Source organism: Eptatretus burgeri, chromosome 17 (assembly GCF_056783735.1).
Source record: "Eptatretus burgeri isolate ZD-2024b chromosome 17, Ebu_testis_v1, whole genome shotgun sequence".
NCBI lineage: Eukaryota > Metazoa > Chordata > Myxini > Myxiniformes > Myxinidae > Eptatretus > Eptatretus burgeri.
The window spans coordinates 909,454-927,337 of record NC_140977.1 but is presented as its reverse complement, the minus strand read 5'-3'; the positions used below and the strand labels follow the sequence as shown (position 1 = coordinate 927,337).

General features: G+C 44.8%; 1 protein-coding gene across 7 annotated transcripts in view; it reads left to right on the top strand.

Annotated features, from left to right (window-relative positions):
* The window catches only part of TRAPPC12 (trafficking protein particle complex subunit 12), a 79,194-nt gene that overhangs the window by 22,849 nt on the left and 38,461 nt on the right, over nt 1-17,884 (top strand). For all 7 annotated transcript variants that reach the window (XM_085861401.1, XM_085861402.1, XM_085861403.1 and 4 more), the window contains 3 exons: nt 2,819-2,957; nt 6,397-6,509; nt 16,719-16,791. In XM_085861401.1, the coding sequence (XP_085717527.1) occupies nt 2,819-2,957; nt 6,397-6,509; nt 16,719-16,791 (325 nt within the window). The remainder of the gene's footprint in view (nt 1-2,818; nt 2,958-6,396; nt 6,510-16,718; nt 16,792-17,884) is intronic.

Below are 17,884 nucleotides of genomic sequence, written 5' to 3'. Positions count from 1 at the left end.
ATACCCACAAAATGAGTGGTAATGGCACATACCCACAAAAAACAAAACACCACTTTCTGCACATTCCTTCGTCTTTTCTTCACTCAATATAATCGTCCGAACAGCAGAAAAAGATAAGTTTAATGCTTTGCTTAAATAAATACACTTGGTTATAAAAATCTCTAAGTTGTTAAAATTTTCTGATTTCACTCCAAATTTCAACAATTATTTAGTCCACGTGATCCGATCCTCCAAACAAAATTGTATTTCGATGATATGCTTTAGTCCGTGAGAGTAGATCATGGAAAATCGCATCATATAATGCATGAAATTGCTCCAAGCTCCTAATTTGAAAACTATAGCACTTACACAAGCTATGTGTCCAGTGATTTGTAGGTACGTAGATGAGGAATTCGATGATATGAGTGAGGAAAGTGTAAAAAAATATTTTGAGTGTTTTATTGTTAATAAACCGTTGCAGCCTGTTCCAACTCGAGCTGTTGTTGTGCAGGCCGAACAAAATGGCAAATTAAGACCCCAGGGAGGGAGAGAAAGGTGACCGAGGATGTGCCTAACATCAAAGTTAGAAAGAAGACTAACAGCAAATATGCCGAGTATTCCAGTCTTCTCGGCTGAGGAAATATGCACATGAATCAGACGTAGGGAAGGCATAACCAACGTGCTTTATCACACATGTGCACGCTCCCCCCTCCCCCCCTTGGTGACATCAATCCCAGAACATTCCAGTATACTTCAGGAACAAAGGAATGAATGAGTGTGCATGAGCAGTGATCCTAGATTTCGGTAGTTTCACTAGGAGGAGGTTGATTGTGGATTGTGTGCCTTGAGGAAACCTGGAGGGGACAAAGCATGGAAAAAGCAGAGGGTGCAACACCAGAAAGGAAGCGGTAGAAGACGGAGAGACCACTGACCTGTCTGCGATGGTGCAATGATAGGCCCATAGACTACTTCATTGCTGGAGATTCCCAAAGATCTTGAAGGTCTTCATTTCCACGACGTCAAGCTAAGCAAGACGTGAGGCAGGGAAGCCAGCCCAGAGGGTGATGGCAGTACTACATCAATCTGCGTATGAAAGCCATGCAGGTGGATAGGAGTTCAGGTGCGCCAAGGAAAGGCTTTGTATGACGGAGGATGCCTAGTCAGTGTCTAGCTTTGGAGGCCAACTTTGAAATGTGGTTTGCCCAAAAAAGATCATGGCTGATTGTGAGACCCAGGAGTTTGAATGACTGAACTTCCTGAAGAGGGTTGTTAAAGTAGATAGAAGGGTCTGCCAGACAGTCCTTTTACGGAGAGATGGTGAGAGTGTGAGATTTGTCAGGATTGAAAGACATGTTCCAAGTGTTTGATCAGTTTTGTTTTTTTTTGTCCTCAAGATCTGAAGAGAGGGAAGAGGCTGCAGCCTGCCTGTCTGAAGGATTTGGAATGCCACGGCAGAGGGTGGAGTCATCAGCAAATAGATAAAGGGGATTTTCCAGAGACTTTGATAGATCATTGATGAAGATCAGGAATAGAACTTGGCCCAGAGCTTTAACAGGGAGAAGAGATGAAATGATTCCCTTGAGAGCCACATGTTGCTTGTGAGAGTAGTGGAAGTCGGTAAGCCAAGCGTGGAGGTGGCCTTGGATGCCACAGGCAGGGAGTTTGGAGAGTTTTTGTGGGAGGTTGAAAGCATTGTTTTCAGTTTCTCACCTTCCTGACCCCAATCCCGTTATATTACACTCTTTGTTGTTCTACTTTGGGTTGTAAACCCATGAAATGCATCTTGGTGGTTGAAATCTCACTTTGTATAAATTTTCTTCTGAGTTTGCCTTTTGGCCAAATCCGAACTGACAGCAAATTACTGTCCTGTTGTCGCTTGGACAGATGACGGTGCTAATTACCTCCACCACCGAAGGTGGCAGAGATTACGTGTTCACCCTTGTCTTTCTTTGTCTGTCTGTATGTGAACTGGATATCTCATAAAGTTGTCGACAGATTCAGACAGAATTTGTTTGATAGGTTGGGTGTGTGATGAGGACGAAATGATTTGATTTTGGTGAAGATCTGAATCTGGATCCGATAATTTTTTTTAAAAAGTGATTCTTCACCATTGAATGATCGGGCTAAATCGACATATAGCATTGATATCTCAGAAAGTTGTGCACGGATTCGGATGAAACAATGGACAGCTGGGTGTGTGACGAGGACTAATTGATTCGATTTTGGTTAAGATCTGGATCTGGATCAGGATACAAATGTTTTTTTGTTTTTTTGTCAGTAATTCTTCACCATTTGACAGATGGGGTCAAAATGGATATCTCAAAACGTTGTGGATGAGTTATGACAAAATTAGATCCACGAGTTGCTTAGATGACAAGAACAAGCTGATTCGATTTTAGTTCATGTCCGGATCCTGATTCGGCCTATCAGTGGGATACAAAATATAAACTGTGCAACCTGGCGGAGGTATGCACTCCACCAAGTGCCGTTCAAGTTTATGCTTTGCTTTCTTGGGGATGTTTTGCTGTTAGCATTGTTTCCTTGCACTCTCAAATCGATGTTTGAAGGCCAAAGCATTTCTTAAAGATTAAAGGTCGGGGTTCGTCGCATAGCCGAGTTGGAAACGTGTGCCTGTAAATTTTCCTATTTTAAAATGTGTCAACATGTAGTTTGCTATGAATGAAATTGGCTCTACTTACATTGAGCAAATTTGTGAGGTTACCAAATGAGCCTCAAACAGGAAACGAGTAAATGTGAAGTATACATGTAAATGAGGTGTGTTGATGTTGAGCCTTATCCATCATGTATCTGAACTGGTAAATTATTCTTTACTTTACAGTTGTGGTTTGTGCGTTTGGCGCTCCTTGTGAAGTTGCATCTTTACTCCGACGCGGAGTCTGAGTTTGAGCCGTTTGGGAACCTGGACTTCCCTGATCTCTACTATGAATATTACCCTGAGATGTACCCCGGGAGACAAGGTGCGCAATGCCATGCGCAGCTTAACGCTCTGTTTCTTTGTTTCTATCTGCGTCATCCATTTGTCTCCTGTCCAGCCGTCTCTCTTTCTGTCTGCCTCGTCCATTTCTCTCCTGTACATTTCTGCCCAACTGTCTGTCCCTCTTTCTGTTTGCCTCATCCGGTTCTCTCCTGTACATTTCTGTCGTTGTCTCTTTGTTTATCGATTGCATCATTTCCTTGCATTTGATAAGGATTTTTTTTTTCTTTCTTTTGTTTTCCCCATCATCACGAACGTGTGCTACTGATCTTGGCCACCTAAGATGCTGATCTCTAGACTTTAAGTGATTGAATGGCTTCATCTTGTTGCACTAATTTCCTTGTTCAATTGATTATCTTTTTCCTTGAACAGCTCAATAACACTCGCTTGATCCCAACACGAAACTTCAGCATCGGTTAATTTCCCGTTCGGCATTAGAATTGATCGCTTTATATCGGTGCTCCTCATATCTCCACACATGGAAAGGTTTGGATAGCCTCCCCCATCCCCTCCTCCCAATGTCATCTTTCAACACCAATGACACGAATCCTTCATACGAGTAACTATGTCAGAAACGGTTTGAAGGCCCACATACGAGAAACAGTCCAAAGCTCCATCTGGTACGTTACTTTGTGTGGAGGAAATTAAAATTCAGCCTTCACTGAATCGTTAAGATGTACACAGGCCCTGATGTTCTCCTGCACGCTCCGTCCCACAATGATTGTACAGCGAGATGTTTCAATTGTCTGTTTGATTCGCCACAGCCCCATGGCCATCGGTCATATGGCATGGTTTTGTTTTTCCTCATTCGTGGCAACCCGGGCGGTACGGGTTCTATTTGGTGGGATTTTCGGAACCAGGTGTCCAAACCTAATTGGAAAGGATGGAAGTGTTCAGTGAGGTTTAAATTGTAAACTTTTTCAAGGAGTCAAATGCAACCACACAATTATAATAATCTCGTGTAGGTGTACATGCAAACAATTTATCTCGTGTTGGTGGAGTATCCACTTGCACTCTTTCTTATATATTCCATTGAATGGGAAAGGACGATTTTAAAGGAAATGAAACGTGAAGCAGGGCAGACCCAGGCAAATCGACCTCCTTGAGGACCAAAACCACCATCAGAGGATTTATGTTCCATAACGAGGTAATCCTGTATCTAACTCGATAACTTGGCTGGACAAGCTGGACGTTCTGGATTCACATGCTGGGAGCATTTATCCACATTTACGATTGAGGATGTGTAGATGTGGTGTTTGAGGATGTGTGAATGTGGGATTGAGGATGTGTGAATGTGCGATACCAGGACGTGTGAATGTGATTTCCAAATGTAAAATGTTTTCGGTTTTTACCACCAATTTATATCATTCATTCATTGTACAATCATGGAATGGACACACTTTTCGGTCCTGTACACCATGCTTTTATGCTCTGTGAATCGGTTTTTGGGACTAATAGTGACGACCAGATCTCTGATGAACATCGAATTCCAACACGTTCTGGCTGTGCAAACATCATGTCTGTCCAATAAGTTTTTTCCATCTGTTAGATCATCGTCCTGAAAGTCATCATGATCCACGATTACTGTTGCTGCGGACCCCTCTGCTGTTTCATCTCGCCAAACTTGGCTTTTCTCAATTCCATATATTTGCTCATGCCTCTTGAAGATTTAGAACATCACCCTAATTTTATACCAAGTCCAAATTTCTTCAGCAAGTCCACAATATCTTTACTTCTTGTCAGGCCATGCACTCTTACTCACAACTGAGCTTGGAAATATGTTCTCCTCCTTTTGATGTGAGCTCGTCGAATATTACTTATGCTGTTTCCAACTGGGTTTTTACAGGGTCCACGAAAGTCTTTAATGGTTTGGGATGTAAGTCATGTTACAAATTTTCGAATGGGCAGTGGGGAGTCAACACCGTTCACCGATTCATCAAGAAAGGGTGGCCTCATATGACGCTTTTTTTCTGCAAAACTTGCACAGATTCTTTGAGCATCAATGTTTAACAAGTTGGCATCCAGTCACCAACAATTAATCACTGCCTCAACATGAAGCTCCCTGCAGCTTCAGTGTCGTAAACAGTTGCACTATTGTTCATACGTAATCGATCATGGAATCCGATTTTGCTGCCAAATTCTGAGAGGAGAATGTAATTGATACTTGTAGTTCTCATGAGGATACCATCCAGCCGAAATTTTCCACCGTTTTTGTGTACTCTAGTGGGAGTCCTTTCAAAGTTCTAGGTTCCCCATTCTCAAAGATAGCTGCTCGAACATGCTTTGTGAATATTTTGAACGTGAAGCTGCTCAGATGATGGATTGCTTGTTGCATGTACAGGTTTCACATACTTTTTCCAGCAAGATAGGTGATGCCTAATTCCTGCTGCGAATGGATCAGGCTTAGCATCTATCACTTTCAAAATACAACTTCTCATTTCAGAATCTGCATGATAGATGGTGAGCGATTTGAACCGGTTCCAAGAGTTATTCTGCTGAATGATACGAAGGTGATCATGGCCATGATGTCCCGTATTCTCTGGCAGCACACACCAAATACAAAGATGTTTTTCATGCAGCTTTCTGACCTGGCTGCATGTGGACAATTTTGGGAGTTCTGAGCATGAAATTTCCACTGGTACCTCAACCTTGACTGTGTGTTTCCATGTCTTCCTTCTCTTTTTGACGAGTAGCTTGTTGCAGTTTACGAGAACTAGCAATATGGACATTGCGGTTTTTATGCCACAGTTTATCATAATAGCTCGAAGTCCAATCTACAGAGTCGTAAACATTGCCAAACTTATCGAAATCATTCCATTTCACTGCAGGCTCCTCCAATTCGGCCCATATCTTAGCGGAATGGCTTGGATGCTTTACATCACAGCCCTGTCTGCAAAGAATGCAACTTCCGCTATCCTCATCCGATTCATCGTGCAGATCTTCAATCTTTCTCTTGTTTGTGATAATGAATGGTTTTGACATCAGGTAATCTCGACATTGATGACTATCTTCAGAATAACAAAATAAATTGATATTGTCTTGGTAATAAAATATGAAATTTGGCCCTCTGGCGGATTTTTCCCCGAACTTTTGAGTGTCACCCCAGCTCATTTTGATCATCAGGTCTCAGTGATCTCGAAAACACTTTAAAACTCAGTTCCCTGAACACTTGTCATGAAATCTTCATTATTGACTCCACTGTATGGGAGAAAAAGCAATCGCACAAACACGTAAGTTTAGAGTATGTCCCTGATTAAACAATTAATAATCGCATGCCCATACAGATTGGCTTTTAATATGAAAATGTTATGAAAGATGATGTGGAATATTTGGGTTTTGATGAAATTGACGCAATGGATACATCTGTACGGAGGGACACCATCGTTCGACGATCCCCCTCCTCTTTCGCTCACTCCCCGTAGGCTCGATGGTCCCGTTCGCCATGCGTCTTTTACATGCTGAGTTACCTCAGCATCAGGGACGCTCGCACGATTCCCTCAACCGGCTTCACCATCTGCAGAACGTGTGTCGCCAGGTGAGTTCCACACCTTGCTAAACACAGCTCAGAACACTGCAATCCTAATTCAAAACAGAACATGTGTACACACACCTCTTTGTTCATTGCCTCCTCATGGTCTTGAAATATGCATAAACATTTACTTGCTTCCCGTGTGTGTGTGCGTGTGCGTGTGCATGTGCGCGTATGTCGACATTCATAAATATCCACTAGGAAACAGATTCCAAGGAAACTCTTTTGTGGGGGTTTCGAGTGCACAGACTGAAATACCTTCAGTGCAACATGCAACAGTCTGGACTACTAGACAGACACTGTCATATCATACATTGGTTTCTATGAAACCATGTGCATTGCAGCGAAAGTAGTGACCTCACATGCCAAGGATAAACCCTGGTTTACCAAAGACTTAACAACTCAATAAAAAGAACTCTGCTTATATTAATGGTGTCAAGACACAATACAAAACTGCGAAGTACAAACTGTGGAAACCAATTGCCTAAGCAAGGATTAACGACAGAAACGAACTCGAGGGGCAATTCAACGCAAACGAACTCTGCAGTGTCTGGCAAGAACTTCAAAGAATCACAAATTGCAATACCCCCCCCCCCCCGATAATATGTGATGACCTCACACTCCCGGATCAGCTCAATGAGTTATACGGGAGTTTCGACAAATCCATGACTGTGCCATATCAGCAATCCCCACCATCATCATCAGCACCCTCTCGACCCCTCTCTCTGCCATTCACCATCCAACCATATGAGGTGAGAACCATCTTCAAAAACCAAAACACAAAGAAAGCAGCATGACATGGTAATCTCTCCCATTTGGTGCAAACGACTTGTGCTGACGAACGAGCCCCTGTATTTACAGACATCTTCAACACCTCCCTTCTCCAGTGCAGAGTTCCAAAATACTTCAAAGACTCGACAATAATACCCATTACTAAATCATCCAAAATCTCATTCCTCAACCACGACAGGCCTATCGTCTTCACATCAGTGGCCATGAAAGCATTTGAACGCCTTGTTCTCGGTTACTTAAAGTCCAGCACATTCCGCTCGTTCAACCCCCTGCAATTCACTCACCAAGCGAACGAGTCTGTTGATGGCGCAGTGAACCTGGCACTTTACAACACTCTCCAAGACACTTCCGTTTCTGGGTTTGCAACGACGGCAGGCTCCTTAAGGGGCCTCTGTCAACTTTCTCAAAGTTAAGTTTCCAGTCGATATCTGTCACCTTTCAATTGTTTATTTTCTCACCTACACATTTCTGTGTGTTCCGAGTTCGGTTGTGTTTCAAAAATCGTGCTATTTTGTGAGTTTTCGTCGACCTTGTCTTTCCGGGTTCCTCAGGCCTCACCATCCTTCCCTCAAGGTGTACGATCGTTTTTATTTGTATTCTCTCCCTATTGCCTTCAATTCCTATTTTTCCCCACTTTCCCAATGCCCCCCATCCCTCCCAACTAAACACTCTGTTTCTTGTCTTAAATATAAAAGAAAAAAAAAACTACCTTTCTCCCTGCATACCCATGAGTCCGGATCATTCTTATTCTTCTTCTTCTTCCTCCTTCTGTTGGCACACCATCTTTCTTCTACTTGAGCTGACCCACTCTCACCATTACCTTCACGATTTCTTCCTACAACCTTCCATTCCCGAATCTTACCTAATCTTCAAAAATCCATAAAAAAATAATAATCTTCCTTGTATCCTTTCTATCGATACACCTTATGTAACCATGTGTCTCTCTACCATCTTCCTGATACTTTTCATCGATCCATCAGCTTCACTCTGTGTTTACAGTTCCAAATTCACCATATACCTCCACAATTTCACTTCAACCTTCCCTTTTCCAAATCTTACGCAATCCTTAGTAAAAAAAAAATTCACTTTTGACTATACACCTCCCAGAGCCACATGCTTCTCCCGTTACCACGCAATCTGTTTCCACCCTCTGTGTTTTTACTGATCCAAATTCACCATTCACCTCAATTTTTTCTAGAACCTTCCATGACCTAATCTGATGAAAACACACTAAAAAAAAAATGAGCTAAGATCCTCGTCCTCTTAATGATGACGTCATAAAAACGAATATGACGTCATTGTGATGTATCAGGTTTGCGATAAATTATCTGTGCTAATGCCTGGCTTGATTCCCGCAAACAAAATTCAAACAGCTTGCCGAGTTTCGGAGATAATGGTATAGGCGATTTCCATTAGCGGCGATATTATGACGTCAACTTTTTTTCTTGGAAGAATTTCCAAAATCGGAGATGGTGACTACCTGCGCATGGGCTTTCTACATAAACATGGTAAGTTTCACGAAGATCCGATGAAAACTCTGGGTTGTGGAACTAAAAATGTCAAAAAATAGGAGTGACGTCATAAAAATTGATATGATGTCATAGTGATGTATCATATGTGCGGTAATTCATCTCTGCTAATGCCGTGTTCGATTCCCACAAACAAAATTCAAAAAGCTTGCCGAGTTTCGGAGATAATTTTTTCGGCGATTTCCATTAGCGGAGATATTTTGACGTCATAACTTTTTTTTCTCTGAGGAATTTTCAAAATCGGAGATGGTTACTGTTTGCGCAGGGTATTTTTATATATATATATATATATATATATATATATATATATATATATATATATATATATATATATATATATATATATATATATATATATATATATATATATATATATATACCAAGTTTCAGGAAGTTTCGATGAAAACTGTAGGCTGTGAAACAAAAAAGTCCAGACAAGAAGAAGATGATGAACAACAACGTGAGTAAGACTTGGAGATCCTCCACGAGGATCCTCTAATGCTTCATCTTCCTCTTTCACACATGTGGTTCTCATTACTGTATCATTCACTACTATTTTTCTATTTCAACGGACTGCTCTCAATTCGATCTTTCCTTCATACCTTGTCAAAAAAGTCCAACTGTTACAAAGTTTCTTCTTTCCATTCTCTTAATTCGCCTTTATTGCATCCATCAAGAAATGTCTTGAGTCACATTTCTGAACTAAAAATAAAAATAAAACCCCCAGTTTGCTGTGCTTGTTCGCTTTCCATCAACCAATCATTTTTTCCAACTTCATTGCCAACTCACCCCTCTCACCCCTCTCTTTCAAAGCAACCATCACACTCTTCTCCCTCCAAGCATCCCTCTCACCTTTCTCAAAAACTACCCCCTCACCTTTCTCCCTCAACTCTTCCCACTCACCCTTTTCAAAGTTGCCCCCTCTCTCATCCACAAAGCTGCCACATTCCCCTGCCTCTCACTTCCATCTCAGCACTCCACCTCCTCAAATCCTCAACTGCCTTTTGCCCCCTCTCGTATTACTCCCCACTGTACCTCAACCCAGCACCACAGAGCCTTTTTTCCTCCTCATCCGCCCCTTCCCCTAGCTATTCTCAATCCCCCACACTCTTTCAACTACTCTCCTTATCTCCCCCCCCTCCTCTCTTGCCCTACCCTCCCCCTCCCCTCCCCTGCACCCAAAGCCTCCCCCCATCCTTCATTAACAGTGTGGACCTCACACATCTGGGGCCTGCGCTCAAACCTTACAGATCTTTCAAAACAGGTTCCATATTGTCAGGTCAGGTTAGATCTGTGACCTGCTACAGGTACCATGTAAATCTGTACTAACCTGTTCCATGGTCGGGTTGTTGGCGACTAATCAGTCTCCCCCACCAGGTTTTCTGGTGAGGAGGGTGTTTGGATATGCACACCCAGCAGGATTAAAAACAAAACCTGTCAAAGGGCGGAGGAGCTCCTTGTGAGTAAACGGCCATCCATATCTAGTGCCCAACTGTGTCTGCGGACGTCCTCCTGCAGTTATTAGGAGGTTGGTGGCAGGATTTGCACTCCGGCCACCGTAAAACCCTTAATGCCGCAAAACACAAAAATGCAAAAAAATCTGAAAACCCACTAAGTGGGAGTACCTCCCGTGCATCTTCCCTTCGCAGGGCAGCTCACCGGATGACGGGATTGGGGCAAAGTCTTCGGGACCCCCAATCTTTGATGAAAGGAGAGAAACCACGGGGTAACATCCCTGGATCAGATTGCAGGAGAGTATGTCGGAGTGGTGCTGAGGTGTCGTCCGCCAGACGGCGGTCTCCTTGGGTTAACCTGAGGCGGTCCCTTCGGGTGGGTGCCTGGAATGTCCTATCCCTAAGAGAGGATGATCACCTGTCTCTGTTATCATCTGAGCTCAAGCGTTTGGACATCGGTATTGCAGCACTCTCTGAGGTTCAGAGACCGGATTGTGGCGAGATAATGGTGGGTGGTTACACCTAGGATTGGTCTGTTCACTCTGATGGTTACCATTCCCAAGGAGTTGCTGTAGCTGTGTCCAATAAGCTGACCCCAATGATAATTGAGGTAACACCGGTCAACGAGCATATTATGAGACAAAGGATTCGTCACTCCTTAGGTGTCATTTCCCTGGTCTCTGTCTATGCTCCGACTGAGGCGAGTGACCTCACCGTGAAGGACACATTCTACGCCACGCTTGAGTCTATGGTTGATCACTGTCCCAGACGAGATACACTTCTAGTCTTGGGGGATTTTAATGCATCGACTGGAACTGATAGGGATGGTTATGAGACATGTGTTGGTCCCCAGGGGTCAGGAACTATGAACCAGAATAGCACTAAGTTCCTTGACTTTGCAAGAAGTCATGGACTTAGGGTGGCTGGTTCATGGTTTCAGCGCCCACAAGCTCATCGCTGGACTTGGGATTCCAATGCTGGTGGTGTGGCAAAGGAGATTGACCATGTCCTCGTTGACGGTCGCTGGAGGATGATCCAGAAGTGCAGGGTCTACCGGAGTGCTCAGTTCCTCAATACTGACCACCGGCATGTTGTTGCAACTCTAAAGCTGCACCTTAAATCCTGGAGAATGGTACCATCCCAGCCGAGGCTGGATGTTGGCAAGCTCAAGGATGAGAGAGTAGCTGAGGAGTTTGTGAACAGGCTGAGTGGACATTTGGGGTGTCTGGGTGCTTTGGGGGTACTGAAGAGTTGTGGAGTGCCTTCAAGACCACCGTCCTTGATGTTGCCGGTGGATGTCTTGGAGCTCACCGCAGGGCAAAGAAGAATTTTGCCTCAAGGGACACTGGATACCATTGACCAAAGTCGCATGGCCAGGCTGAATGGCAGAGCTGAGCTTTTCAGGGAGCTGAGGCGTAAAACTGTACGTGCACTAAGGGTGGACAAGGAGGCCTATGTGTGAGGAATCTGTGAGGGGATAGAGCATCACCTGTGGACAGGTAATTCTCGTCCCGCTTACAGGGGAATTCGCGCATTGCATTCATCCAAGCCTATCCCTCGGAGCACTGCAGTTAGAGCAGAGAGTGGTCGGCTCTTGACAGAGGAGTCTGAAATGAAGGCAAGCTGGGCAGGTTACTTTGATCGGTTGTACCAGGCTGATCCCCCAGCTGTCGAGTTGGACGTCAACGGTGTTACAATCCCTGTTGCTGACCCTCCAATCAACTGTGGTCCACCTTTACTTGTGGAAACAGGGGCTGCGGTGAACCGGTTGAAACGGGGTAAAGCTCCAGGGATCTGTGGCATCCATGCTGAACTTCGCAATGCTGGTGAAAATGCTGCACTCGTGTCGTTGCATGCAGTTTTGTGCTCTGCCTGGAACACAGGCATCATCCCAACTGATTGGAATAGGGGCCTTGTTGTCCCTCTCTGGAAAGGGGAAGGGTGATTGCCAAGACTGCAACAACTACCGAGGGGTGACGCTGCTCTCAGTCCCGGACGAGGTCTTTGCTCGGATAATTCTTGATAGGGTTCGCCACCATCTGCTTGAGCACCAGCGTCCAGAGCAGTCAGGCTTTACACCAAAGAGGTCAACGATTGACCGTATCCTTGCTCTTCGTGACCTCACCGAACGCAGATGAGAGTTTCGGCAGGGGCTGCTTGCAGCCTATGTTGATCTCTGTAAAGCGTTCGATTCAGTGAATCGGGATGTCCTCTGGAGGATTCTTAGTCTTCGTGGGGTGCCACCAAAACTGATCAATCTGATGTCTGAACTCTACTCTGGTACAGAGAGTGCTGTGAAGTGTGGTGGTACCATCTTTGACTTATTTCCACTTGTTACTGGAGTTCGTCAGCGGTGTGTACTGGCCCCCACACTTTTCAGCACTTGTATGGACTGGATATTCGGGAGGATGTCGGAAAGATCAAGCTGCGGTGCATCGTTTGGGAATGTCAAGATCTCAGACCTTGATTTCGCAGATGATTCAATCATCTTTGCGGAGACTTTAGATATCCTTTTGGGGGCCCTCGTGGTGCTGAATGAGCAGTCGGAGCCGCTGGGATTATGGGTTTCTTGGGTCAAAACTAAGATCCAGGCTTTCAATGACATCTTGGATGCTGCTGTCCTGTCTGTGTCTGTTTGTGGTGAGGATGTTGAGGTCATGGAGATATTCACTTACCTTGGCAGTGATATTCATGTCTCTGCTGGCTGTGAGTCAGAGGTCAATAGACCTCTGGGTCGGGCCTGGGGAGTCATGGATTCACTGGATCATGGGGTGTGGCGCTGCCGGTAACTGTGCGGGAGGACGAAAGTCGGAGTCTTCAGGTCCTTGGTGCCTCCAGTCTTGCTCTATAGATGCGAGACTTGGACTCTGACCAAGGATCTGAGATGGAGACTTAATTCCTTTGGTACCAGGTCTCTTCGGAGAATCCTTGGCTATCGCTGGTCAGATTCTGTGTCCAACCAACGGTTGCTGAAAGAGACTCGGATGAGATTTGTTACCTGCATGGTCCGTGAGCATCAGTTGTGGCTGTATGGACATGTGGCTCGTTTGCCTGACGCTGATCCTGTTAACCAGATTCTCTCAGCGAGGGAGTCTCATGAGCGGAGGAGGCCAATGGGCCGATCACGTGCCTCGTGGTTGCAGCAGGTTGACCAGCATCTCAAGGAGATGGGGATGGGCCTGGCAACTACATGGTGGAAGGCCAGACAGAGGCCCCTGGAGTACGGAAAGTGGACGCAGCGCCGCGCTGTTCTGGCACATGCTCCCATACCTGACCTGAGGTTGCCACTGACAAACCAGACATAATCTCCATAACAGAAACTTTCCTTCCTCAAGACGTCTGACTCCCAAGTATCTCTCCCTGGTTACTCCCTACTCTGGTATGACAGACCTAAGCCTCGTCCTGGTGGAGTTGCTCTCTTCATCAAAGACTCTATTTCTCACTCTCAATGCACTGTGCTCACTCCCCCACTCCCCCAGAAATACCTCTGGCTATGGCTTCCCCTCCACTCCCACCTCATGTTTATATGTGTACTATCCCGTCCACCAAACAGTGATGACTCAATTTACATATCGACTAGAACACACCCCTGACAAATTCCAGCAACAATTGGAAATCAGTCAGAGATGGAACCACCACACCTAACAGCACTCTCAGTTCCAGAGTATTGTTCGGAAATCAGATTCGTCAGTTTTGGTGCCACCCCATGAAGACCAAGAATCCTCCAGAGGGCATCCCAGCTCACTGAATCAAATGTTTTGTGGAGATCAATGTAGGCTGCGAGCAGCCCCTGCTGAAACTCTCATTTGTGTTCGGTGAGGACCCGAAGAGCAGGGATACGGTCAATCGTTGACCTCTTTGGTGTAAAGCCTGACTGCTCTGGACGCTGGTGCTCAAGCAGATGGTGGCGAACCCTATCAATAATTATCCGAGCAAAGACCTTGTCTGGCACTGATAGCAGTGTCACCCCTTGGTCGCTGTTGCAGTCCTGGTGATTACCCTTCCCTTTCCAGAGAATTGACAACAAGGCCCCTCTTCCAGTTAGTTGGGATGATGCCTGTGTTCCAGACAGAGCACAGAACCGCATTGCAATGGCATGAGTACAGCATGTCCACCAGCCTTGAAGTTCGGCATGGATGCCACAGATCCCAGGAGCTTTACCCCCTTTCATCTGGTTCACTGCAGCTTACGGTTCCACAAACTAAGGTGGTCATAGTTGATTGGAGGGTCAGCAATGTGGAGAATTACACCCCTGACATCCAACTCAACAGCTGGTAGGTCAGCCTGGTACAGCTGCTCAAAGTAACCAGCCCAGTGGGCCTTCACTTTGGACTCCTGTCAAGAGCCCACCACCCTCCGCTCTAACTGCAGTACACCAAGGGACAGGCTTGGACAAATGCAATGCATGGATTCCTCTCTAAGTAGGAGGAGAATCACTCATCCACAGGTGATGCTCTAGCCCTTCACAGATTCCTTGCACATAGTCCTCCTTGTCCACCCTCAGTGCATGTCCAGTTTTATGCCTCAACTCCCTGAACAGCTCAGCTCTGCCATGAAGCCTGGCTCTGTTATCCTGATCAATGGTATCCAGTGTCCTTTGGGATACAAAGTTCTTCTTCACCTGACATTGGGTTCCAAGACATCCACCAGCAACATCAAGGATGCAAGTCTTGAAGTCACTCTTGCACACTTCAGGATTCCCCAAAACACCCAGACCGCCTATATCTCCACTCATATTCTTCGAAAACACCTCAGCTATCCTTTCATCCTTAAACTTACCAATATGCAGCCTCGGCTGGGATGGTACCATTCTCCTGCATTTGAGCTGCAACTTCAGAGTTGCTGCCACAAGCCTAGAGTCAACAGAAAGTAAGATAAACAAGCAAAATGTAAGGTAATGAGTGAGAATTTTTTGTTGTATTTTTTTATATTACTAAACTGAGTGTAAAAGGAAGGGATTTATGTCAGGGTGGTGACTAATAGGACAGAGGGGATGGAGACACAGCAAATGGGTGTGGGAAACATTTGGAAAAGAAAAAAGCCCATGAGATAAGAGCTGCCAAAACGATCTGAGCCTGAAATGCAGGATCAAAATATATACTATGAGCATGACAAAATTCACAAAATACTCAGCCTGTTGCCGACTGGGCATCCTCCTTAATGAAAAGTCCTTCCTTGTCACACCTGACCTTCCAACCACTTACAAAGCTTTCATCCACAGCCTGGAGTACTGCTCTCCCCTCTGGGGAGGTACTCCCTCCTCACACCTATCTCGACTTAGGCATTTAGGATCATTGGTATCTCCAGCGATGAAGCGGACTCTCACTCTCATGGCAGGCAGGTCGTTGATCTTTCCCTCTTCTTCCATCTCCTCTCTGGCCTCGCCCCCCCCCCCCGGCTCTGTGTGTGATCTGTCCCACCCATATTTGTGATTTCTGCAGGGTGCTCAAGGTCCACCAGCAACCCCATCTCGTGAAATTCCCAAAAACAAGAATCACTGTTCACCTTCATTCTTTAACTCCTCTTTTTTTCATCCTCCAGCCATAGGACATCCTCCGTCTTTTTTTTTGTCGTCCTCTTTTTTTATTTTTTATTTTCGTCCTTTTTATTTTTGTCATTCCTCTGGCCACTGAAACAAACTCCCACATTCTCTTCAATCCCACTCTTCCCTCCAGGCCTTCAAAACAGCTGTTCACCACTACCTCTTGTCTTCCCCCATCCAAAACCGTGATCTTTTCTAACCCCGTTAGTCCACCCCAAACCAACCTCCTTCAAATTCCCTGCTCTCCTTCCTGAAAGCCCCTGTAATGTCCATCTTGTGTACCACGTGTTCCCCGTCCCATCCCTCCCTCCACAGATCTCATGTCTCTGTTCCCCCATTGTTTTGTCCTTCCCTCTCCCGCCCCTCTCGTCTCCTGCCCCCCTTGTTATAAGTTCTGTGTATTAGCTCTTATAAGAGCATCAACAGTGTGTGTGTCTGTGTGTGTGTGTGTGTGTGTGTGTGTGTGTGTGTGTGTGTGTGTGTGTGTGTGTGTGTGTGTGTGTGTGTGTGTGTGTGTGTGTGTGTGTGTGTGTGTGTGTGTGTGTGTGTGTGTGTGTGTGTATATATGTATATATGTATGTATATATATACATATATGTAAGGAGTTGGCACAAAATATGAAGAGCAATCGACTTGGTCGTCTTCGTATGGTTTGGTTTGAGTCAAGGGAACGATCTGGTGGGATGGTAAGTGTTCAGCCACTCCCTGGCTTGTGCATTGAGCTGTTGCAGCGAATTCCATCAAGGTGGTGTGTCGTGTATGGTTGTCTGCTGTCTGTATCTCACCACAGGCTTTTCACGTTCCACCTGCCGTGCTTTTCACATTCCGGTTGGAGAATGACTAAAATAAATCTACATCGAAAGCAATGAAGTCTTTCAAGTCTGTTCTTTTGTTGTAGATTCTGTCGAATCTTGAGAATGGATTGGCAGAAGATGGCAGCATGAAGAATATTTCATCCGAAAGCCATAAAGGTGCGTGCGTGCGTGTTTTCAATGAAATGGCGATGTTGATAAAAGTACAAAACTTAAGGTTTACATTTTGAAATGTTTTTTCTTTTCGAATGTTCTTTTAAGGCCTATGTTTATTTCTGGGACGCCTTCACGAAACCATTCATAAGCCATCGCGAGTAAACGCTGTAAATTTTGAAGTCGTTTAAAATGGTAATGATGCCTTGTTTTCAAAAAGAGATTGAGCAAAACGTGAAGATGTGGTGATTTTTCTCGTTTGTTACCGGCACCAACGAAGGTGGATGAAGGTTATGTTGGCAGGATATCTCAAGAAGTTATGGAATCAGACAAAATGTGCTGAGCAGGTTGGGTGTGTGCCAAGGATGAACTGATTCGATTTTGGTGAAAATCTGAATCCGGATCTGGATATGAAAATTTTTTATTATCTTAACTTTTTTTTAAAGTAATTATTCACCATTGAGAGATGGGGTCAAAAACGATATACTGTATCTATGGCATGATATCTCAAAAAGGTTTGGACGAGTTATGACAACAATTGCTGGATGAGATAATTACGTGACAAGAACAAGCCGATTCGATTTTGGTTCAGGTCTGACCTGTCAGTGGGATACAAAATGTAACCTGTTAATCCCGGCAGAGGTATGCGCTCCACCGAGTGCCGTTCGAGTTACCCTGCCAGAGGAGAGAGCATTGCATTTGGGGTGTCTGTCTGTTTGTTTGTCCACATAGAACGTGAATATGTGAATTAATTACATTTGACCCCTACGATCTTTTAGATCCCAAGATCCTTTGGACCCTGGACACCCTTTCAGTCCCTTTAGAACCATTAAACCCTTTGGAGCCCAAAAACCACTTAGACTACTTTTTATCCCGAAGACCTTCACATCTTTCAGACCTTTTAATACCATGTGGACCCCTTTGACCTGGAGACCCTTTTTATATGTTTTAGGTCCCTTTAGACCCTTTCAGACAACTGCTACTATTTTGATCTTAAATTATACCCTTTAGACCCCTTTGACCTTTTTAGACCACTTTGACCCTTTAGAGTTAGACCCTTTTCAAACATTTCAACCTTTAAACTTTCAGATCATTTGAC